We start from the raw sequence: 26,232 nt of genomic DNA on the forward strand, positions 1-26,232 counted from the left end.
GACCGAGGAACAGGATACACCTAACACAGGCACAGATGTCCTAATGTATTTGGCCAATGAGAGTCATGCTGGTTTGAACTCAGGAGAACTTGGCAGAGCTTGAAAACTTCCACCTTAAATTTTTTTATATTTTTAATTTTCTTTCTTTTTTCTTTTTTTCTATTTATGATAGTCACACACACAGAGAGAGAGAGAGAGAGAGGCAGAGACATAGGCAGAGGGAGAAGCAGGCTCCGTGCACCGGGAGCCCGACGTGGGATTCGATCCCAGGTCTCCAGGATCGTGCCCTGGGCCAAAGGCAGGCGCTAAACCGCTGCGCCACCCAGGGATCCCAGTTTTTAATTTTCAAAGTAAACATACATGCACAAATCCTGTGAGGCAAAAATGCCAGGCACGCTGTTTTACAGAATCTGAAAATGTCATAGAAAGCTGTGACTCTACCAACATACACAGGACAGCATAGGCTTGATCCCATTTCTCCTATATATATTGTTTAAAGATTCACGGATGACAAATAAAAACTTGTAAAGACCCATTGGAAATTTCTAACACAGTATTTATATAAATACTCCCCTTCAGATCAGTATTCAGTTTTTCTGACTATTCTTTTTCCTTGAAATGGAAAAAATGTCTTGTTTTTCCACCTGTAAAGTTAATAACAGCTGTCTCCTCTTCCACATAGATAATAGCAGAATCAATAACTTAATACAGAAACTAGAATTACAAACCTTCACAGGTTACAAAGGAGTTTAAATGAGATGAATGCATACAAAGAAAGCCCTTAGCATGGTGCTGCCACTTAATGCACACTCAACATTAGTGGAGGAGGAAAGGGTTAAAAAAAATATAAGAAAGAATATGGATATGGTACATTTTCAAAATCCAAAGTTGTTGATTTTATAGCAACTTTTATAAAAATACCTGGTAATCTGTATTACCTTTCAAGTCTCTATAACTAGAGAGCATATTAGTTAAGAGAAACCTGATAGAGAAATTTAGACAACAAAGAATTACAACACTCAGCAACACCACAAACTAATTCTGCAGTGTTTCTCTAGGCATTTTGTATGGGTCTCACTTCCTCATCTGGAAAAATGAGAATGTGGGAGATGAGCTCTCAAGAGCCTTTGTGCTCTAATCTAAAATCATTGTACCTAGCATATAAAACAAGTTCCGAGAACCCAAGTGCTCCACCTTTCCAGCTCTACCAACAATGGTGTTTACCTATCCTTTTCTGCCACCAACTACACTAATTCTTATAAAAATACCAAATCCCAGTTTGTTTTTTGTCTTGTACTTCATAATAAACAAAAGAAGTCAAATAGCCAACCTAACTGTGTCATTCCCTACACCCCACTGCCTCCTTCACTAAGGACAGGTTAAGAGGACCGTAAAATTTTAGAAAGAGAAACACACACACGTGTTAAGAAAATAATACATCTATAATTGTCAAGAAAGTACTTTCATTCCATAATCTCTAATCATTCAAGGTTAAAGACTGGCTCTGCTCAGCTTTAGAACTTTCTGATTTTGAGTCTAGTTCTTTTCTACTGCGACACCTGGGTAGCTGAGCAGTTGAGCATCTGCTTTCAGCTCAGGTCATGATCCTGGAGTCCCAGGATCAAGTTCAGCATCACGCTTCCTGCATGGAGCCTGCTTCTCCCTCTGCCTGTGTCTCTGGTTTTCTCTCTCTCTCTCTCTCTCTCTGTCTCTCATGAATAAATAAAATCTTTTTAAACAGTTCTTTTCTGCTATTTCTATTACTGAGTAACTAAATCAAATTGGAAGGAATTTGAGGGTTTTTTTTTAAGTAACTAAATTGCAATTTAAATCATAAAATTAAAGAAGACCTTTCCCTCAATAATTATAAAACAACATTAAAACAACAACAAAATCTGTCCATAACAAACTGGTAAAGCTTTAATGTTCGACATGTGACAATCATAAGGTCACAAGTCACTGTGTTGCCCCAACAGCATGAAATAATAAATCAGGAACTAAATTAGATATCATTTCAAAATAGCTTTAAAAAAATTGGCTATCAAACACACTTTCATAATAGCCACCATTAAATATTATGGATGATTACGAAAACAACTAGAAGAAAAGCTCTTTTTATTATAAAAAGGAGTAAGAGTTAACATTTATTGCAGCAAACTATATGTCATACAGCATACTCAAGTTGAATGCTCATAGTATTAGTCAAAAAAATAAAAATTCATTTAAGATCATGGGCTAAACAGCTGCAATTAATCATTAACCCTTTCTCTCCCTGTATATATACATGTACATATGCATGTATGTATTTGGTGCCTCATAGAATGAATTTTAAAAATTCTAGGGACGCCTGTGTGGCTCAGCAGTTGAACGTCTGCCTTCGGCTCAGGGCATGATCCTGGTCCTGGGATAGAGTCCCACATCGGGCTCCCTGCATGGAGCCTGCTTCTCCCTCTGCCTGTGTCTCTGCCTCTCTCTGTCTCTCATGAATAAATAAATAAAATCTTAAAAATTTTAAAATAAGAAGTACTTCCACTAAATTTACTGCGTTATTAGGTACTGTCAAATCTTATAATATCTTGAAACTGGCTCAAAAAGTATTTTAAAGCACTCAAAATTCATATTTGAATACTCCGAAAAAGTATGTTTAAGCATACAGCTCTACCAAGATAACCAATTAATATTTAAATTGGCCCAGATATAAAAAAATAAAAGTAAAAAAAATAAATTGGGCCAGATATAAAATTAGGGAAACACACACTTTCATTCAAAATAACTGGCTTGAAGACCAACATTGCAATACAAATAGTTTAAATACTGTCTAGCAACTGCAGAACCCCCTCATTTATTCCATCTATGTACCACTGAATAAGAATTTAATTTCTTCAATATTACAGCAGAGAAACACACAGCCTCTGGAAATACATTACTGAAGAAAAAGGCTGCATTCTACAGTCAGATGAGAGTGTATATAAAGTGTAATAGTGAATATAAAGTGCTTCTATCAATGTAAGATGATCATTATTTCAAATTCATTGCAGTAACTCAACTTTCATTGATTAAAGAGCAGATTAAGTTAAAAGGAACGAATATGAACCTGAACTTAGCTGGAATCATGTAAATGGCATTAAAATCATCCTTTTTGGAGGGAATGAAGCATAGCAAAAGACAATAACATAACCCCCCTATAACAGTTAGGGCTGTACTGCCACCCATTAGCTTTAAGTTTCCACCTCAAATAAAAGCAGCTGAATTGTAATCGTGGTTAGTGCACTCCCTCATACATAAACACAATCCCAAAGTTCTCAAAGTTCTCTGAATTTCTTAACTGTTGATCCAAATTGCTGTTTTTTGGAATCATTCTTCATATTTCTAAATTTATCCCTCACCATTCCACATTTCTAGCACTCCTCCCTCTCTCACTCCCCTGCCCCCACCACCCATTAATTCACAAACTCCATGGGAAATCCTGAATTTAAGGGTCATAGGGATGACAGTAAGATCAAGATGACAGCCTGTCAAAATTAGGTGTTTGGAGGTTGAAAATCACTGTCTACAACTCATTTTGAACTGCTATAAAATTGCATATTTTCTAAAATGTATACTGTAATGAATAAAATGAAGATATAAATCTCCAGTAAGTCACATTCTAATCCAGTTCAGCATAGAAATGATCAACTGAAAAGGAAAAGAAGTCTTAATGGATCTTTCCTTTAAGTGGAAATTCTTAGGAATATTTTTATTTACTTGAGAAATACAAAACATAAGCAGAATAAGCCAGAAGAAAATGAGAGTGGTTGGCTCTCTGAAACTACAGAAATAAGAAGAGCATGGGCTTTTAAAACCTTTCTGAAGGACCAATAATCCGGAATTGATTTTTTTCCCCAGCTAATAGCTTAATTAAAAAAAAAAATTCAAGCAACCCCGGTGGCTCAGCGATTTAGTGCCACCTTCAGTCCAGGGCATGATCCTGGAGGCCTGGGATCGAGTCCTGCATCGGGCTCCCTGCATGGAGCTGCTTCCTCCCTCTGCCTGTTTCTCTGCCTCTCTCTGTCTCTCATGAATAAATAAATAAAATCTAAAAAAAAATTTTATTGAACTCTTGTGCAACACAATTCACCAATATGTACTCTCCATGATTCAGAAATGTGGAAGCAGGTGCCTGTTAATACGGCAAATACCTGTAAATACTACCTGATACAATTATCAGAATGCTTATTTAATTTGTTCACATGAGCAGTACATAGTACATAAAGAGAATTTACTGCTAATTAAAACTAGGTGTGATCTTTTAAAGAGAAAAATGTTTTAAGAAACATGCCCCAGACTTACTTTAAATGTAATGTAAATTAAGATTTCCTAACAACTAGGCTATTTCAATCACCTGCAGGCCAGAGTGGATTAGGACTTATATAACCAACCAATTAATACAGATGCTCTTTCACATTAGGTACTCACACTAAAATAAACCCTTTTGATCCAATCTCTCCTTCACTAAAATCTCAAAAGGCCCCTACAGTGATCTCCACCCACATATGAATTTCATTATTAATACAATTTGCACTTAACCTACATTTATATAAGGTATGTTTCAGACTAACTCATAAAATTTATAAACATACAATGATATATTTAAAATGATCCAACTAAAGTATCTGGAACACCAAGAGACAAAACCAAAACAGCATCACAATTATACAAATATCATGGAACAGCCAAAGAAACATTTCAAGAAGTAATTTTAATAAAATAGGACCCATGCTAATCACATATTTCTATATTGGAGTCATTCCACACTAAATTGACACACCTGAATACACAGTGTATTTTATCTTTTTTTCTTTTACTAAGACAGCCTTAATAAAATACAAGTGTTAAAAATGAAAAAGACATCATAAAGCTAAAAATATGTAAATAACCTAAAGCAAATCTCCTTTAACATAAATTCTTTAAGTATCAGAAATATTAAACCCAAAAAAGACAATGAAACACTCACTCTCAGAACCTTTGGGAGGAGATGAAAAACAAAAGGTAGGAAATAAACCATAGTATCCTTTAAAAAACGAGGGTAAACATGACCAAAACAAAATCTCTTCCTTATGCCTCTTTTTCAGAGAAAACATTCAGCACAGTGTTAACAGGAAAAAAAAGAAGAAAAGAAAGAAAAGAAAGAAAAGAAAAGAAAGAAAAAGAATTTGCTTCCCTCATCCTGTGTTTGTACCATACAGGTCTTCAAATTCATTATGTTAATAAAATTGGACATGGATGCAATTAATACTGAGAGATGTTTAAAATGTACATAAATTTTCAGGGCTTTATACATCAAAGCCCTAAACTCTCCTAAGATTGAGTTTACAAAGTCATCTTGCATCATTCCTTTTCTTCAATAACCTTACCCTTCACAAAATGGTCAACCTTTTAACACTCAAGTTTCAACATAATCCCAATAAAAGCTCTAATTCTACCTAAAACCACTTACTCCTCTGCCTCTTTTCAGCAGCTTCACCATTAATGCTTAAGTGCAAAAATGTGTTTTCATCAATGTTATAAGTTTATGTCAAATTTGTTGAATTTCAGTACTTAAAAAGCATAACTTAAAAAGTTAGTATGGCTAGTTTGCTTTATTTAAAAAATGTATGATATCACTAATTTTTCTCTTTTACTGTCAATTAACCTAATCCTTAAAAACAAGGTTTTTGACTATACTCAATTATGACAGTCATAATTTTACAAATAAAAATGAACTGAATGTTAACCTATGTTGACACAGCAGTAGGAGGTGCCTTTCCTATCAAAACAAAGTGTTGTTTTTTAAGCATTTTGAGAAAAAGCAACTTTAGGTGGCAGCTTAAAAAATCAAATTACAATTTATTTTTTAATTAAAAAAGGAATGCAAGTTAAGTTATTATGGTATATAATATTTTTACATGTAAAATCAGAAAGTCAGTATTCACCATAGTTGTGGTCTCAACATGTTGATCATTTGGGTCACTGCTAACAGCTATTGTTCAGCTACAACCATGTAACATATACAGAAGAGAAAGCAACCAATTTTAGTTATATCAGGGCTGTTGTGTGGAAACAATAGACTGATTCAATGCTGGTTAGAAAAGGAACATTGTTTCAATTTACTTGGAAGAAGCTTTGTTCTGGGTAACCACAGTTCTCCATGTTAAGTTAATGCCATAAGGTATGAAATTTTCAAACATGAGCAAATTATCCTGTGTAAGATATTACACCTTTTCATTAGGACACAAACTGATTATAATTACAAATCACACATCAGTATTAAAATCATCATTTCATTGGATATTAAATACTCTCGAAAGAGCCACATCACTGCTTTGCCTATCACCATGTGGTTGTTATGAGGCTCAAATTAAAAGTGAAGACACTTTATATGCCTTAAGTTCCTATGGAAAGCATTAAAATCATCTTTAATGATTTAAAGGTATTATGTTCATCTAAGACTCATGCTCCAGATTCCAGATTTTACAAGGCTTAATGAAAGTTCACTGTGAATGAAAAATGGTTAAGTCCTGTTCTATACTTTTTTTTACAGTAAAAAAAATAAAAATAAAAACAGTACCATAGTGATTATTAGAAGAAAATGCATTAATAATCTCCTAAAAGTTTCCTAGGAGGTATGTTTCTTTGTACCATTGCATGTTTTATAAATTAGTGTGAGTTTCCTACAGATAGCTTAGGCGAGTCAACTACACTTTTTTTTTAAGATTTTATTTATTTATTCATGAGAGACAGAGAGAGAGAGAGAGAGTGTCAGAAACACAGGCAGAGGGAGAAGCAGGTTCCATGCAGGGAGCCGGATGTGGGACTCGATCCAGGGTCTCCAGGATCAGGCCCTGGGCTGAAGGCGGCGCTAAACCACTGAGCCACCCGGAATGTCCTCAACTATACTCATTAAGAAAACCAAGCAACTGAATCATTAATTCCACTAACAAAATTTTGAGATTGAAAAATTTAAAACACAGCATGTCTTTTAACATTTAAACACAGCAATTTATAAAATAACATCTCAACTCTCCTTACTGAAAACATTTCATTCATAATGTCAACAATAAAAAGTTGTAGTATTCTAAATAAAAGATTATTATTAAATAATAGATTACTAGTTACACAAGAACCAAAGTCTTTTGATAAGAAACAGGCCTTTTAAAAGGAATAGAACATAGCCTAAATCTAAGTTCAAAGTTTTTCTCCCAACAAGAAAACCTTCCTCCTTAAAGACAATATAAGAAACAAGTGAGTGTTCCGATATATGTTTATTTTTTTTTTCCGATATATGTTTAAAAGAAAAAGCATCTTAGAGAGTTTTAAAGAAAATCTTCATTGACTAATTGCTGAAACAATGAATAACACTAACAACAACAAAAAAACCTTGAGAAGCTCACCTACAGATTAAATCACTGTCTACTACTATGCCTTTCAAAAAAAAAAAAAAAAAAAACCGAAAAACAAACCCCACTTATTAATCAATCCTGTGTCTCTACAATCACATTTTTGTATTTCCTTCACACCTAAAATGTGATACACAACTCAGTATTTTATCTGAATTAGGAACAGGTGTACAGGGTAGAGAACTTAACCCCAATCAAAAGATTTATCTAAATTTAGCACCTTTTCCTGGTAATTCCATTTTAACAGACCTTTTTGAGGTCAAACGGAAATGACCGAGAAAAAAAGAATACAGAGAAACAAATCAAATAAATGACAGCTGAGAATTGAAGCTTCACAATGTTGGCCAACACATATCTATCTGAGAACTTGTAGGAACTTTTCAAAATCAGATTTTGTTTTGTACTATGTTGTCACCAATTCCTTTCTTAACAAGACTGAACAGCAGACACAACTGTGTACTTTTAGGTCAGTTTAGCATAGTCGCCACTGGGCAAGTCCCACGTCTAAGCCTACGGTCAGGTACACTGCTCACTGCGTTGCTTTAGCAATCTCAAAATTCAAATTCTTCCACAGAAGGTTCAGTTTGAAGAAAAGGCTCATTGTTAGACCTTCTGATTTTTAACCCTTTGACCTCCTCAAGCTAATATTTTACAAGTGAATGAATAGAGCACACAGCTTTTTACTTTTCACTCTAAAGTAAAAGCGTATTTTAAGAACACATCAATGAACACAATCAAAATATTAGGTATCAACCCCCCTTGAATTTATGTAATTTTTTACTCAAGATAACTTAATGAGCAACATTATTTTGAATTTTTAAATAAAGTGTTCAACTACCAAATGTCGTTATTTCAGAGAAATGCTTAACGTACAGATAAACCACTTAGGCTGTCTTTCAGCCGTACCTACTTTCAAAGGACCACTTATACTCAGTCACATGAGAAATCAAAGGAGTCTTTGGAAAACACACAAATCACTCAATATTTAAGTCTATCAATCCATTTTAAATCCATTCTTAAGAAATAGAAAGCATTCATCTTACCTTGAATAGCCATTAGAAAACACCGACCGACCAGGGAAGTTCAAAGTCCCCAAGGAAGCCAAGTTATCATCGCCAGATCCTTGGCACCTATTCCAATTTTCTGAACCAACAGGAATTGGTGGAATGACATTAAAAATAGGCTTCTGATCCTGCTGTTGAGAAAGGGATGCTGTATTCATGTCATAGTGGTACATCTGTCCCCCAGAGGTACTCACACCATGAACAGAAATGGCAGACATTTTATTACCAATTATATTTGCCCCAGAAAAGCTTGCCTGACAGTAAACTGGGCCCAGTTTCTCCTGCTTAATTACCCCAGGGGTGCAGAGTTCAATGAAATCTTCTTTTTCTGTTTTCACTTGGGGCAGTAGCACACTGTTGGGGCTGGCTAAGATCAGATCTCCATTATCCTTAATTTTAGGTTTTGTGTCCGGCAAAACGAGAGGTTTACAGTCCTCGTTCGAGTTTCCTTCCAGAAGGAATGGATCGTCCTCTCCTGCCAAAGGAGAGAGCAAACAGTTTTCATCTATCAAGAGGTCTGATCTCCAAGGGCTCTCACTCGCCTCTTTCTCTGGGGACCCAGAAGTAAAGTCCAAATCCTGGAGTTTTTTCCTCCAAATGTCAAAGGTGCTTTGGTCTGTGGTATACAACTTCACGTTGCCCCCATTGGTGCCCGTCTGGCCTTTTAAATGTTGCTGTTCTGAAGACACATCAGAAAGAGTTTGTGCAAACTCCTTCTCTGTGGGGGCAGCAGAAACAGCAGACACTGAGCTCTTGGGGTTCTCTGGAACACTGGTCGACCTATTGAGGTTTGCGATGCTTTCTTCCAGAAGCCGAAAGTCTGTTTCCCCAGAGGAAAGGCTGATTTGGCCCTGTTGTGGGAATCCCAGGTCATTTCCCATCACTTTGGTTTCTGTCTCGCCCATATACAATCCCATTGAGAGTGAAACTGCCTTGGACAGATCTGGCTGCTGTGCATGGCTTCCTGAGCCTTTTGGAAAATCAACCAAAAGTCTTTGCTGCTTGGAGTCTGACTGAGAAGCAGCAGCCAGTGAGGGTGAAGACGCAGAAACCTTCACAGTAGCTCCTCCCCTCAGGGTTTTATAGAAGTCCATCACATTTCCCCTCTCCCGACCAAGCACACTGCTAGAGATTTCTTCTTTACTGGGGGGACTTAATGATTCCTTGGAGTCCATCAGTGATTATCATCAGCTACCAGGCAAAAAAAAAAGGGAAAGAAAAGAGGGGGAACAGAATAAGCTATAAAGTCACATTATCTCAGTGATCTGATTAGTAACAGCCTGTTAAATGAACCTTTTAGTTAACTCTGAATCTAATTCCTTGTTATCAAAAGAGTAGTTTCTGTCTTCCGGAATAAAAAAAGCCACGTCCCCTTCTATTCAGCGTGCCACATTTAAAAGAACAATGCAGTTCAATTGCACAGCTGAGGGCAAAATTGTATCAAACTAAGCTTGGCTATTCATCCTGCCACTCACAGAACTGTAACTTTGTTAATCACAGACATTATAATTCATTACATCTGATTATTCTAAAGGTTCAAATTGATGTCAAAGTATTTCATAAAAAAAGAGTATTATCATTAAAATTCCTACTTCCTTTCAATCAGTCAAGGCTGTTTGCTTTTCTGAGAACCAAAACACATAAAATTTGATAAATACTATGATAGAATTCTCTCTCAAACTGCTCACAAACTGCCCTCCTACCTGCTAGTCACACATCCAAACCTTTGGTACAATCTACTGGTAAACCATGCACATTTTATTTGAAAAATAAACAATGATGATCTTCCAATACACTAAGAAACGCTCTTATTTTTAACCCATATTTCTTATTGAACGTGTCTGTTTCAAATGCCTGCCTTCAAATTTTGAACAGAACAAATGGATTATGTTGTATATAGGCCGACTATAATTTGGATTTTATAAAGGAATATACAACGTGCAGTAGCTTCTCCCTACAATTTTAGCGTAAATACAACAAATACACAGCTCTCTCAACCCTTACAACATAATAGAATCTAAAGCGACATTTATTTTTTAAGTCGCTTGAGACCCTCAGGATGTGACGGTATTCTACCTCTAAATTGAGGGTTTTTTTTTTTTCTCCCCCTTTCCAAATAACGAAGCGTTAAAAAGAAAAAACCCACAACTGTAAAATCACGTTCATATAACCCCAGGTAAAACGACAGCCAATAAAATGCTCAGAATCCTTTTCTCTGTATTCTAAACCTTCACCAATCCCCATTCGGAGGCTGTGCTCAGGAGTATTAGGTCCGTAGTATATTGTTTATCATCAGGATGTTCTAAGAGGCAGGTGAAGACTCGGAGAAGCACATCCAGGACATCATAGTCCGATCCTACCTAATGAAAAGAAACTTTTGCTCTACGGAGACCATCCCGGACATAAACTTCACCTGCCCTCCCGGGGAGCGGCGTGGGATCCAGGTGGAGGGAGGGCTGGGGGGCCTGCTTCTGCACCTCGGGAGGGGAGACCGCTCACCTCCCCGCCCCGCCCCTCCGCGGCGTTGATCTGATAACGATCTCTAAACACAAGGTATCAAATGGAGCCCAAATGAATTTCCACGCCGCTTTGACAGCTGCCCTCAAACCCGAAACCAAAACAATACTTCCCCCGAAGGAGCCCTGCAACGACTTTAGCCCCCAGTTTAAACTGCAAATAGCTGTCACATTAATGAGCCTCCAGGGACCACGCCAGGGGGTCAGAAGCGTTTTTTTTTTTTTTTTTTTTTTTTTTTCCAAGGCGGCGGTGGCCCGGCCCGCAGACCCACACGTCAAAACCAGCGCCGGGCAAAAATCGCACCAGGAAACTATTCCGGCGGGGGAAGGTCTCTTTCTACGAGGGGCCACTTCTGCGCGTCAGGCGCGCAATGGTGCCAAGCGCTCAAGAACAAACCCTCTCCCCGGGGAGGAAAAAAGTGCAGGGGTAAAAAGAGAAACGTGTCCAGACCTGTTGAGTTCTTTCTCCGACACGCCCACTTCTACCAGATAACGCCAGCCCTGGCCGAGGTCTCCAAGTTGCAGGCTGTCAGCCCCCTGCGTGTGTACACACACACACACACACACACACACGCACGCACGCACACGCGCACCCCGCGCGCCCGCCAGAAAGGAGACGCGCTGGAGCCCCGACAGGAACCCTGCTCGCGCCCGGGCGCACTAGGGCGGAGTGGAAATACTCGGCCGGCTAGAATTCAAACGCGGCTCGGCGTTCACCGTAAAACGGGTGTCTGGGCGGCCCCCTGCGAGCACAGGGACAGGGGGCCTGGGGGCGCAGAGGCCAGAGTGCCTCGCCAGGGAGTCAGAGGAGCCAAAGCCCCGGGGCAGCTCCAGGAGGCTCCACTCGCAGGGAGCTCGGGTTCCTCCCCCTCGGCCCGACCCGGGGACGCCGGCCGACCAGCGCTGTCACCCGCGCGCGGCCCTTTCGTCACCATCACCCGGCCCCTCGCCAGCCCCCACCCCCAGTCCCCGAGGCTAATAAAAGTTTGCAGGCTCCCGCCGCGGCCCCCGAGCCGGCCTGGCGGCCCCGGCCCGCACCTCGGGGCAGCGAGCACCCGCGCGGCCCCGGCCCTCCCCACGTCTTACCTCGGGCAGGGGCGCCGCTCACCCGCCACCGTCCGCAGCTCCCACCGCAGCCGAGATAAACAACTTAACGTGTGAAAGCAGGAGGAGCGGGAGGGAGAGATTTTTTTTTTCTTCTAAAAAAAGGAAGTAAACAGCCGCCCCCTTCTCCATGGAGGGGGGGGGAGGAGGGGAGAGCCCCTATTTGAGAAAGTCTTCCATTTCCCGGCTGACAAGCCAGCCCCCCGCCCCGCGCCCCGCGCCCCTTGCCCCGCGCCGATCCCCGCGAGCCCGGGCTCTCCGGCGCGCGTCCTCCGTCCCGGCGCCCGCCGCTTCGGCCGCTCCGGGTGCGGCGTCTCCTTCCACCCACTAGAATCCGTCCCCGACGGGCGGGTGGTGCCTCGGGCTCCAGTCACAGACTCGAGCTCGCAAAATGGAGGAGGAGGAAGAGGAGGAGGAGGAGGAGGAGGAGGAGGAGGAGGAGGAGGAGGAGGAGGGGAGGGAGCGCGGACACGCGAAAGGGCCGCCCGGCCGCGGCGAGCGAGCGGGACCGACCGGGGGGCGGGCGGAGGCGGCGCCACGGCGCGCACACACTCGCTCACACGCGCTCCCACTCCACCCCCGGCCGCTCCCCGCCCGAGGGGCCGCGCGGCGGCGGGGAACGGTGCAACCTGTTGGCGACGCTCGGCAACTGCAGGGGCGGCCCAGCCCCCGCCCCACGCCCTCCGCGGGGGCCCCGCCACCCCGGCCCGGACGGCGCCCGCACGCCCCCGGCATCGCCCGGGACTGGGCTGCCGGCCGCCGCCCCAGAGCGCGCGGGGCTTCTGCGCGCCCGCCCCGCCACCCCGCCACCCCGCCCCGCCACCCCCCGCAAGCAGGAGAGGCAGCGGCGGCGGGGGCCGACCTGGTCTCTCCGGGGCGGGCTTGGGAGGGAAGCCGAGTTTCTCTAGTTTGTCTTCTCGCTGCCTCGTTCCCGCCCCCGCCCAGCTCCGCGACTCCCGACCCACTCCGGAGCTGGCCCGGTCCTTGGGCGGCCACGGCCGGCGGCGCCCCTGCGGTGACAGCGCGCCGCCCGGGGTGCGGGGCGGGGGCGGGGGCCGGGGGCCGGGGCGCGGCCCGCAGCCGCGGCAGCGCCGCGAGGGGGTCCGCGCCGCCGCCCCGGGCCCGAGTTGCACGAAGTGTCACTTAGCGCGGGGCTACTGGGGTTGCACGGAAACGGTGCCGCAGCGTGTCGGCCGCTTGCGGGGCCGGCCCGCCAGACACGCCCTCTGGGGGGCAGCGAAGGGGGTCGGCGCACACAGACTCTAGGCCCGGGGGGCAGTCGCGGGGGGGCGGGTCCCCACGGCCGCCGCCGCCGCGCTCTCCCACCGGGAGAGAAGTTACAAAGCAGAGCCCCCCGCCCCCCGCCCCCCGCGCTGCGACCGGCCCCCACCCTTTCCCCGAGTCTGCGAGGCGGCGGCGGCGGCGGCGGCGGCGGCGGCAGAAGGAGGCGCCGCCTGCCAAGTTCAACCCCCATCCTCCCTCCCTCCCTGCTAGGGCGCTCACACTTGAAGGAAGTTGCACGCCAAATGCAAAAACCTCCGGCGAGCTGAATCTCTTTGCACTTTTTTATTATTAATTTTCAAGGAAAGCGGCGGGGTGGGGGTGGTGGCAGGCCTACAAGCAAGTTGCAGGCGAAACAGTAAGTCGCCTGCAAAGTCCGCCCTGCCTCCCCCGCAAACTCCTGACCTCTCCCCCGCCCCCTCCAGGGCCCGCGTCCAAGTTCCCGCGGGGGCCCCGCACCCGGATCGTGACATTTGCCGCACTCGGCGCAGCGCGTCGCCCACCCCTCGGCGTGCACCGGACCCCTGCCCCTCCAGACGAAACAAAACACGCGCAGCTTTAAAATGTCAGCATTTAACTCCCTCCAGCTGTTCCCGTTACGCGCCTCCCCCTCAGTCCGAGGGAAACACGTGGCCGGTCCCCAAGGAAAGGGGCGTGGGGCGAGGGGAGTCCGCGCGGGAGACGCCCGCCCCAGCCCCCGTCCCCAGCCGGCCGCGTCCGGGGGCGCTGGGGGCTTTGCCGGGACCGAGCCTCCTACCTTGTGCGACACTTAGTATGATTTTTGTGACTCGGGGAAAGGTGGTGCTGTGTTGCTTTAGGGTTTGGGGCGGTAACTTTTGCGCCCCCACAGGTGACAGCGCTTGCCAGCTCCTGACGGGGACGGGGACGGGGACGGGGGCGGAGGCTGCCGCAGCTCCACCCTAGTCCTCGCCCGGCGCTGCGCCTCAGCCACTCGCTCCTCGGGCGGCGTTCGGACGCTGGCGGCGGCCGCCCCTGCTCTGACATCTCCAAGAGGATTGGGGAGGCGCGTGCCGGAAGTCGCCCGCCGCCATCTTGGTAAAGGACGCTGACGCCGGCCCAGCCTCGCGGCCACCATCTTGCCAGAGGTTCTCCGTGACGGCCCGCGGAGGAGCCCTCGCCGGGAGCTGGCGGGTGGACGCTGCCCCCGCGCGCCGTCCGATGTGGGAGGAGGGAACTAAGCGTCTTAGTTAGTTACCGACCTGCTCGGGGACGATCTACTCGGGCCGCCTCCAGACGGGTCCAGGGCCGCCATCTTGGCAAAGGAAGACCTGCTCTCGGCCTCGGGAAAGAAAAGGGAACCCAAACCGTTGCCAGCGTCGAACCCTCGGCCCGTGGAATTTTCACGAAGGGCGCTGGGCAGCCCAGTTGTTAAGACGACCCCTTCCTCTCTCCCTTGGCCCAAGCCAACTGGACGGAGGCCCTTGCCGTAGGACCCGCCTCAGGAACGCTGCTTCGCCCCCGCCAGTTTTTCCCGCGTAGACGCCTCAGTCGCTAAAACCAGATGCCTCGCTCCGTTGGGTCGCTCATGGGGAGGGGGGAAAAGAATCAAGACCCAAATTTAATATGGTGTGCATCTTCGAAAAGTGCCTTAAATAACGCAAGCCAGTGTGGTCATCCTTCCATGTCTGCTCAAAAGTTATCCTAGGAATCACTATACGTAGGAATACCTTATAAAAACGTAAAATTTGTATAAGATGTAAAGGGACAGTAACAGTCACCAAATAGAATCCTGCTCCTCATACCATAAACCTAGTCCCTTAATTGAACCTCGGCCATAAGGAAAGGACCCACCTCATCAATTACTTCTTTAAATTTGGGTTGCCTATTGCGTTTTAAAGTAATACCGATTTTACAGGAGTTCCGCGTAGCTTTCTTGCCGCTCATTTTGTCTGCAAGTCCAGCAGATCGCCTGGTGCAAAAAGACTCCCATTGTTTTCAATTAAAAATCGCTATTGAAAACACGCAAAAAAAAAAAATAAATAAATAAAGGAAAACATTTTCAATTGGGCAAATGTGTGAAATTTTCAGTGGTTTACATATGCCTGTTCATTTTTTAATTTGATAGGAAAAAAAAAATCTCTTCAGTCTGTCACGTTCATCTGAAAGCATGAATAGACTGCAGATTAACCCAGTGTCTTTTTCAGAGAATTGTTACATCCTATGGCCAACGTTTATTGACCACTCTGTTGGTACGTTTTATCATTCCTATTCCGATAATCCAAAGCTCATTGCCAGATGATTCCTCCAAAACATCAATTAAATCGTGTTGTACTCAAGTACCTACAATAATTCCCTTCCATTGTAGAGAGATCCCAACTCCCATTCTGTCATTTAAGACCATCATCTCTCACTTGCCCATTTCTTGAAGGCAAAGCCTTTTTACTGATGCAATCGGACTAGTATTTCATTAAACTAAAAAGTCAGTTAAAGCAAAGAATTAAAAAAAAAATCACACTTGGACTGGACGGCTGAATGGCTCAGCGGTTGGGCGTCTGCCTTTAGTTCAAGGCATGATCCTAGGTCCAGGGATCAAGTCCCAATCAGGCTCTATGTGGGGAGCCTGCTTCTCCCTCTGCCTATGCCTTTTCCTCTCTGTGTGTGTCTTTCATGAATAATTTTTTTTTTTTAATCACACTTAGAAATGTGAAGCTTTAAACCTAAAACCAAACATTTATGTCCTGCTTCTTTGGAGAAAGTTTTTGTGAGCCCACTGATGAATTCATGTCTTCATTTGTGTACAAATTGTACCCGTATTGCATCAGTACATCACAGCAGTTAAGAGCCAGACTGGCTGGCTGACTTCTACCACTCTGAAGACTACAACCTTGAGTGACCTAATTCTTTGTGCCCCAGTTTCCATCATCTGTATAATGGGGATAATATCTGTATTAACCCAAGTTACTAGAAAGATTAAGTGAGTTCCATATATGTGAAGTGGTTAGACTAATATCTGGGACATATTAAGTGTTTAGTCAGCAGCACCAATTATTATTAATGTGTAGTATTGGTGCTTCCCCCGTTTTTTAATTGGAACAAAAAATTAAAAGCACTTACATAGGAGTGTAAGTTTCTAAATTTGTTTGATTTATACCTACTGACCTTGCCCCCATCTGTTAAAATTGTCCTGCATCCACCTGATTTGACAGTGATTGTTTATATGGCATCTTTCCATTTAGATTTTATAGAACAGCTATTCCTTTTTTTAAATCCTATTTCAGGGATCCCTGGGTGGCTCAGCGGTTTAGCGCCTGCCTTTGGCCCAGGGCATGATCCCGGAGTCACGGGATCGAGTCCCACGTTGGGCTCCCGGCGTGGAGCCTGCTTCTCCCTCTGCCTGTGTCTCTGCCTCTCTCTCCTCTCTCTGTGACTATCATGAATAAATAAATAATCTTAAATAAATAAATCCTATTTCATCGTTTAATTATTTAAGTAATTACAATAACAAGCACAAATGGAATGAACATGTTTCTTGATGAGAAAAATCTAAGGAACTTTGGTAAACATATAGCTCAATTGGTGGGAGCAGAAATATGTGGAGTACAAGAATTAATCTTGGCCCCAGTGTTCAGCATTCCCTAAGCATCAGTCGGTTATGTTTTCCAGGGAGGATGGAAAACTTGAAATAGTTGAGGTAAATGCATTGAGTAGTGTCATTTAAGAGGAATCCGTCCTGCTGAAGAAAGAGCACAGTAGATATAACATCCATTCCCCCCTCTACCATTGTTTATCACATATATTTCCTATTACAAAAGAATACCTCTTTGTGACTTAGTTTCCTATAGCCCATAATTGTCACAGCTCTATCTTACAGGTGTTCTATTACCTCACCCCTATCCCGAACACACACACTTTAAATCTATGACAGTAAATGTAAATTGGAATCAAATAAATACCATGTATATATACATATACATAATAATAATTTTGAATATTATGGTTCATTGCATATGCTAATGATATAGTAAGCCAACTCAAACAGCTTCTGTGGTTCATCAGAACTTACTTAAGAAATTATTTCTGCAGTTATCATAGCTATTAGATGCCTCTTCACAATAATAACTTGACTTTGGGAAACAGTACTATTCTTGTTTAACTTTGTAAGGTAAAAGTTTCAAGAGAACCCAGCTAAGCTTTAAATGTCCCATCTTTTTCTGCCTCAATATTTGCATTTGACAGCAGACATGCCTGTTATAAACAATTCACACTTAGTACAGCAAGTTCTTAATTATAATGAATTCCACTTTGGTACCTCTCTTTGTAATTGGAATTAACGTTCCCACATGAACTGGGAAATGCTAAATTGTTACCAGCATCCCTGGTGTTTTGTTGCTTCTCATAGTGCTTTCAATGATTTCATCATATGCAACCTAAAATATCACAATTTGAGCTCATAGGCATGAAATGCTCTACGGGTATCCCGTTAAATCTATATTCTTTACGCTAGCAGAACTTAGTTTAAGCAGTACCGATTCAAGGATAAAGTAAATATAAACAAATAAATGAGGGAGATGTTGAAATAAGCAGGAACTTCATGTTTTTAGAGTTAGGAGACATTAGAGCAAGTACACTGAATAATTGTAACAAATATTATGTACTTTGTTTTGCATTTGTGGCATTTGTGGCTGGCCATTATGTCATTAGCTTTCTTCCTCTTCTGATTTAATCTCCTTTTTTTCTGTCCCATGTTCCTTTGGTAGAGATTGTTTCAATCTGCTCCATTTCTAGGTGGAATCCGTCAGCGAATTTTTGAAAACCTACGTTTCCATTTTGGTGCTTACACTTTATTTATTAGGTCACACTGGGTTGTATTTCATTTTTAAGCTCAGTCAGAAACAGTGGAGTTTAAAAGATCAAAACATCCTTTGTATAAGGATCCCTTCACAAGATATGAATATTCTTGATATCAGACCCTGGAGTGTTATAAAAGATATTTGTCACATTTAAAACAATTTGGTATCAGTATTAGTTAAATTTTCTCTAACCTCCTGTTTACTTTTCACTATAAGCCCTGGTTTTGAAATACTGTTGTGCCATCTAACTGAATGAGCTGAGGCCAGTTATTCACCCTTTCATAGCTTGTTTTTCTATTTGTAAAGGAAGGATAATGATATCTACCCAACCTGTCATCTCCTAGGAAATCTGTAAGGTTCAAATGGGATGATCCATGCAAAAGGAGTTAAGAAAACAGGGATGGACTCATAGAATTTTTGCATCATCAATTCACCAGAGCAAAAGTGATTACTAATTTCATTGAAAATTGGCATGGCCTCTCTTTGCTCCTTCCCCCAGATAATCTGTACAATGAGCAGCTTTAAAGTTTAAGTAGAGGAGTGACAATTCAGTAGAGAGTTGGAGCCAGCTGTACAGCTTGCAAGAGATGACCGGTAAATTTTCAGGAATTTTGTCTGTCACTTGTTAATCACAGCCAATACTAAAAACAACTATTTACGAAATTACAATTAAATATTCTAAAAATGAAGGTAATAAATGCTCAAAACTTCACTTCATAATTATTTTACTACATTTTACTGCTAACTATGATTTAAAGTTCTGTCCATCTGTTCTTTATAATGCATGTACTATATAGTAATATGATACAGCATATCTCTTCCAACTCTGTATTCAGAAATGCTATTTTGGTAGTATGAAATCAACCGTGGTAGAGTATTTACACTACAGAAACTGGAAAACTACAAATCAGAGCATGGTTTATTTTGTTGATTGTCTATACTTAAATAATGAAGTTTAAATCTAAAGCTGTGTAGTTCATGAATAATGCAAAAAATTGAAATTTTTTCTCATCATTGAAAACTATTATCTGATCAGCAAAGAAGTTGCTCGCATCACTGACAAATGAATATTGTCCTAATATACATCTTTGTTGTTTCACTTTCGTCTTGCTTGTTAATGTAAAAAACATCAACCAGCATTCATGTCTAAATTTCAATGGCATGAGCGACTTCTTTGCTGAACCGGGTTTTTTTTTCTGAACTGAATTCTGATAAAATATTTTGTCAGAGTCTGCTTTTGCCACTTATGGTTAAATTCCAACTGTAGGTTGACAATGGCTACAAGTTTGCTGGAACCAGTCTGTGAAAATCAATGGGCTGTACAAAATTTACTTTAGAGTGTTACTTTTTTTTATGTGTGCTACACATCTTTTATATCAGCAAAATATGTTATAGACACATGGATACTCCCTCCCTCCTTCCCTGGACAGCAGTTGTTAAACATTTATCAACATGCTAATGGACATAGCTGAATTTACAATTTGAAAAGATCATTCCACCTGTAATGTGAAACCTAGGTGGTAGGAACTAAGAGAGGAAGACGGGAGAGAGTGAGGAGGCAGGCACATAAGTCCAGAAAAAGATGGATATTTGTACTGGGTAGTGGCAGTGGTGGTGGGGAGCTATGATTGGACAGGGGGAGCATTTTGGAGGCCGAAGGCAGGCAAACCAGCCATTCAATGGCTCTAGGGAAGCCATGAAACTCTATGCTAAAGGAAGACCATGCGGGAAAAACTAAGAAGGCTCAGTGGTTGCAGAAAGTGAGGGCATGGGAAGCTGGACCTGAGAAAAGGAGTCAGGAGCCGCACGTAGAAGAGGAAAGGAAAGAGAGGCAGTTGTAGAGTTTAAGTCAATATCTCTGAAGCACACAGAGAAAGTTAGGCTTGATTGCCTTACAGTGGGAGTGGGGAGGGGGAAACCCCAATTACCAGTAATGTGTCATAACTGGAACTCACATAGTCAGAAGTTTTCTTACTCATCTAGAAATTAAGATTTTTGTCTATATAGAAGGATTATTTGGTCATCAATAGATCAATGCTTTGATCTATTGCCATGTCTGGTGGATATTTTTAGCGTTTGTCCATTTTAATGACAGAACTCTCAAGCACTTTTCCTATGCTACACAGATAGTGCTGCCTTTCTTATGCTTCTCATGACCTGTTCCCAGTTTTTCTTTGCTAGGTCATAAACAAGGACAACACCATAAACTACCCAACTGTATAGCCTATGAGGCAACACATATAAGTTTCTGGTGTACCACTGCTCTCCCTGCTTCCTCCCTTGCAACCTACGACCTATACTCCACATGACAAGGTTGTATGTTTTGGTTTTACATCATATTACATACCGTTTGGGTTTTATGTCATATCACATATCTGTAAGTTTTTACAATAGAGGTTATTACATTTTATGGAATTTTTAAAATAGTAAATGTTTTGCAAAAGAAAGGACCACGTCTCTCCATTCATCAACTCTACTGACTGGAAAAATAAAACATTCCCAAAGAAACAGCTATCAATGATTGATACTTTGAGGATTTGTTTTGGGTACAGCAGTTTGGTTTACTTTGGCTCTTCTGATATTAGCTATTTTATTGATGGTTTCAACTAATCATGGAATCATTACTAATAGAAGAGACTTTCTGAAATAATTTTCTCTCCTATTCATTCATTTCTTCAGCAAAATGCAATTCCTTCTACAAAATAGCAACTAATACATGGTAGGCCCCCCTATAAGGCAGTAGGGATATAAAAATGATTAAGATACAATACCTACTTTGGAGGCAATAGAGACAGATACAGTAATAAGTCATTATCGAACAATGCAGACTCGTGTGAACAATGTGGAACTACGTGATAGATGCATAGGATAGTACATATGCATCAAGAAATCATCTGGGTGCCCAAAGATAGTGATGTAGTGAAACACCGGCATACTTGCACCCCAAAGTTCATAGCAGCAATGTCCCCAGTAGCCAAACTGTGGAAGGAGCCACAATGTCCTTGGACAGATGAATCGATAAAGAAGATGTGGTCTCTATATACAATGGAATATTACTCAGCCATCAGAAAGGATGAATACCCACCATTTGCTTCAACGTGGATAGAATTGGAGGGTATTATGCTGAGTGAAATAAGTCAATCAGAGAAGCACAATCATCATGTGATTTCAGTCATACATGGAATATAAGAAATAGTGAAAGGGGTTCTAAGGGAAAGGAATGAAACTGAGTGGGGAAAAATTAGAAAGGAAAGCAAACCACGAGAGACTCCTAACTCTGGGAAACAAAGGGTTGCTGAAGGGGAGGTGTGTGGGGGAATGGGGTAACTGGGTGACGGGCACTGAGGAGGGCACTTGATGGGATGAGCACTGGGTGTTATACTGATGTTGGCAAATTGAATTTATAAAAAAATTTTTTAAAAAAAGAAGTCATCTGGATGTTTAAAGGTAGCAAGGTAGGTGTGGATGTGAAGATGATAATAATCAGGGAGTGCTTTTAGCATGATTGATTTGAATTATAAAGGGCCACCTCCAGGTTTTTTGGTTATTTCTAATGGAAGCAATACTTAAAAAGAAAGCTTGTAATTCATATTCTAGCAGGATGAGTTTCTGATGCATTTAAAAGAAAGCCCACTGTTAATGCAAAAAGAAAGTTTATGATTTACTTAAAATCCAGAGGATGTTAGTTTCAGGCATGTCTGGATTCAGAGGCTCAATGATGTCTAAAGAGTTTGGACTATCTCTTAGCTTTACTCTCCTTTGTTTTGGCTTTTCTCCTGAGAAGGCTATCTCCACTTTGTGGCCTACAGCACCTGGATTTAAAACATCCTATTGGCTTAGTAACTTCAGCAGAGTTCTTCTTTTCTACTAATTTTAGTGCATGACCCTGGGAGGGGCTTCATTGCTGTAGTTAGGCCACATGCTCCAGCCCGAACTGATGACTATGGCCAAAGATGTAAGGGGTGTATAGTGTGATCGGCAAAGCCTAGGTGTAGTTCTCACCATTGACATCTAAGAGTGGAGTAAAATGAGAGAGAGAGAGAGAGAGAGAGAGGGAGGGAGAGAGAGTGAGAGAGAATGACAGGCTCACTACCATAGCTATTATCAAAATATTACCACTGATGTATAAACATTGTATTTTACATTTTAAGAGAATTAGTCAGGGATCCCTGGGTGGCGCAGTTGTTTAGTGCCTGCCTTTGGCCCAGGGCGCGATCCTGGGAACCCAGGATCGAATCCCACGTCGGGCTCCCGGTGCATGGAGCCTGCTTCTCCCTCTGCCTGTGTCTCTGCCTCTCTCTCTCTCTCTCTCTGTGTGACTATCATAAATAAATAAAAATTAAAAAAAAAAAAAAGAGAGAGAGAATTAGTCGTGACCTAAAATGTTTGTCAGCAATGGAAAGATCCCTGAAAATTAAGCATAGCTGTTAGAGGTCTTACCGATTTCCCTTCCTGACTTTAATAGAAAAAGAACGTGGATTTATACTTTAAATTTTTTAAATAGTACACACATGGATTGACTGCTGCTTTGCAGAAATAGTACTTCTACTTAATTGGGCCCTTTTCAGATGATACAGTGATGTCTACAACTTTTAAACTAGTTTCATTGTCTTTCACAGAAGGAACTGTCTTGCATGACTATGATTCTAAGGAACATGATGGGGTAGAGAAGGCTGTTGTGAGCCTCTGCCTGCTTATTTTGCTACTTCTGTCTTGACAAGCTGAATGTCATGCAAATGTCTCCAGCCTGGGCACTGGGCAGGCAGGAAGCCAGAACCAGTAATAGAAGCAGGAGGCTCTCTGTGAATACTTGCTGATTAATTTTAGCTCCATAGGCCTGATGGGTTTTCCATCCCTATAATTACCATCAGCAAATAGTTGTTGAATGATGTCCAGCATATTTTTATTCCTCTTTCCTTGGTCCTGATTTTCATTTTCTATTTTACCTCTCTGTGATTTCATCCCATTTGTTTCTGTTCATCACACCAACAGAGCCTCCTTGATCAGTCTCTAATTGCTTAATTGTATTCTGTCTATGAGATATCTGTACCTATCTGTCTAAATTTATTTTTATTATAAATAGTCAATGTCCTCTCTGGAACTAGTGAGGGAATAAATTGTGGGGAAAAAATGGGTTACTAAATGGATATTCTGGTAGTACGTTCCACATATGCCTTATAAATCAGTTTTTTAAATTAGAAATAATGCCTAATAAGGCTCTGTGTCCTGACTAGATCACTGGATAGAGCAAATGGAAAGCAGTGAGGAGTGAGGGAAAGATTTTACAGAAGGAAGATCAGAGGTTTCCAAGAAGAATGGTTATCTGTGTGTAAATAGCAGTAGGAGAACTAAACATATTTTTAGATACTACTTCTGTCTTTAAAAAAATCTTTTAAGATAATGCATGCTTAAAAACACATATTTATTTCAAAAACCCAAACATAAAAAAGGCAGAAATGCATAAAGGAAAAAGTAGAAACTCTCTCCCCGACGCAATCCCATTTTACAGATGTAACTATTTTTGAGTTGCTGTGCATTCTTTCAGAACCTTTTAGTCTATGCATGTATACACACACACAATTTTTAAAAAATATTTTATTTTTTAAGTCATCTGTACTCCCAACATGAGCTCCAACTCACAACCTCAAGATCAAGCGTCGCGTGCCGATTGCACCAGCCAGGCACCCTACACACTCTTAACTATTTTAAGTGGGATTTTACTATGCATATTTTCCAACTTCATCAAATGTTCTTGGACATCTGACATATTCAGGTAATAGTAACACACTTTTCTATTGTTTGACTATATTGTAATAAATTTCACCTTTCCCTTGATGACGAATATTTAAGCTGTTTCCAATTTTTCACTACTGGAAGCCACACTACAATGAATGAATATTCTTGTATTTCTATCTTTGCACAACTGTGAAAGTTCTTCTGTAGTATAGAATTAGAATTATTCAGGCAAATGTAATTCATAACAATCATTAAGAACCTTACTGTGCCATATTAGTGGGCTTATTAAAAATATGCTTGTCCATTACCAGCTTGTTTTCTACTTTCATCTTCCTTTAGGTATTCTAGAAAAATTCAATTAGTGCAAGAGTCATGGATGACTGTGCAGAACAGGCTTCTACCTGAAGATCGCTCATGTGTTGCTTGTGGACCCAATTTTGCTGAATCCATCCTTATACTACCTGTATTATAAATTCAGGAGTATCGGTTTACATATAAAGTGGGAAAAGTCACCTGTAAGGCATCCTTTAGGGATACTACAATGATTGTGAGGATCAACTTCCATCCTTTGTGGGTATCTGGTTGGTCCTCTACCATGACCAGGTGGTGGATAGATATTTTGTCTGCCACTAGTCCACTATCCACATATGGTACTAGAACTTCAATTTTCCTTTGGAAACTATCCTTTCCCCGACTTCAGTCCATGTATTTGTGGTGAGATTAACCCCATCCCAAACTCTATAGATGGGTAGGGCCTGTCTTATCAGAGCCTTAGTTATGAAACAGGCCCATAACAGGCACAAATGAGCCTTCATTTTAGGCCTTCTGGACTATTTAGAAACTTGCCATTTTCTTTCTTTCTTTTTTTTTTTTTTTTGAAACTTGCCATTTTCAAACTGATAATTAATGCAAAGTTGGAGGAGTGCCATTCTACCACCTAGCACCTCCATTGCAATGAAGCTGATTAAAAAATAATTTAAAAAACAGGGGTGCCTTTGTGGCTCAGTCAGTTAACTATCTGTTTCCTGATCTCAGTTTGGGTCTTGATCCTCAGGGTCAGAGATATAAGTCCCGCATTGGGCTCCATGCTTCATGTGAAGCCTACTTAAAAAATAAATAAGAAGAAAACAAAGAGGTCTGGAGATAGATTCCCAATTACATAATTTGAATGTCTAGATCCTGAGGCTAGGGCTACTCCTAGACTTCACTATTTCAGACTCTGAAAAATTCCTCCTCCTCCTTCTCTTTGCTTTTCTTTTCTCTTCTCCTGCCCCCTCCTCCTTCTTCTCCTTCTTGACCTCTGCCAGTTGGAGTTTGGACTTTAATATTTGCATCTGAAATGATCCTGGCAAAAAAATGCAGGATCTAAAACATGGCTGCTCCTTCTGGAAGAAAAATACAGGCTAAGGTTACTAGGTATCTAGAGTGGCCCTAAAAGAGAAGGGGAAACCAGAGAGAGAAGCTAGTTGGATGCCTAAAAATAAACTTTACCTGCTTTAAGAGTTTGGCTAGAGTTTCCTGTTAATAATTAATCAGGAATTAATTAATTCCTGATAAAGATTAATGTTAATGAGATGGTCAAACTTTCTTTTAAAATACATGTACATAAACAAGAATATCAACCTCAGTTCATTCTGCCTCAAATTTCCATTTTTAATTAATTGCTTCTCTATTTTAGGCTGTGCTTTAAAAAAACAAAAACAAACAAAACTCCAAAAATCCTCCAAAAGAAAAATATTTTACCTAGTTTCCTTTTGGATAGCCTAAATTATTACTCTGCTTTCCATATCAAGCCAGCTTTATATTTTATTGCTTTGTTTATTGTAGACTTGATTCTATATTAACTTAAATACAGTACCTATACCTATGGTCTAGTGAAGTATGTATTAAAATATTTTAATATCTTGTTATTTGTTTTTGAAACCTAAATCAGATAGCTGAAGAAAAAACTCTCCTAATATAAAAAAATCCATCCTTTATTTGAATTAAATCTGCAATTCTTATAACACATATTGCTAATGTTTTACATATATAAACTTTACATTTCTCTTTCATCCGTTGCAGGGGAAAAAGGCATGGTGGTAGATAGAGATATCATTAGTTGGATTCAGTAAACATTTATTTAGTTAATAGCTCCAGCTCAGTCTGAAATAGACCTGAGATTCTAGCTCTTAGTAGACATGTGTCTTCATGCAAGTTACTTAACCTCTCTGAATCTTAGTTTTTTTTTTAATCTGAAAAATAAAGATAATACTAGTACTTGTTTTATCACGATCACATACAGATTAAATAAGCTACTCTAAAT

At 41.5% G+C, this 26,232-nt stretch overlaps 1 protein-coding gene across 5 annotated transcripts in view; it reads right to left on the reverse strand.

Annotated features, from left to right (window-relative positions):
• NR3C1 (nuclear receptor subfamily 3 group C member 1) overlaps window positions 1-14,744 on the reverse strand; it is a 117,909-nt gene extending 103,165 nt beyond the window's left edge. For 2 of the 5 annotated variants that reach the window (XM_077897691.1, XM_077897687.1), the window contains exons 1-2: window positions 12,082-12,623; window positions 8,459-9,670 (exon numbers count right to left, since the gene is read on the reverse strand). In XM_077897691.1, the coding sequence (XP_077753817.1) occupies window positions 8,459-9,654 (1,196 nt within the window). In that variant the 5' untranslated portion in view covers window positions 9,655-9,670; window positions 12,082-12,623. Of the gene's footprint in view, window positions 1-8,458; window positions 9,671-11,446; window positions 11,819-12,081; window positions 12,624-14,137; window positions 14,286-14,600 lie in introns of those variants that run through there. The other 3 variants (XM_077897689.1, XM_077897688.1, XM_077897690.1) reach the window with 3 other exon arrangements.
• Window positions 14,745-26,232: the final 11,488 nt, after the last annotated feature.

This window comes from Canis aureus, chromosome 5 (assembly GCF_053574225.1).
Source record: "Canis aureus isolate CA01 chromosome 5, VMU_Caureus_v.1.0, whole genome shotgun sequence".
NCBI classification, from domain to species: Eukaryota; Metazoa; Chordata; class Mammalia; order Carnivora; family Canidae; genus Canis; species Canis aureus.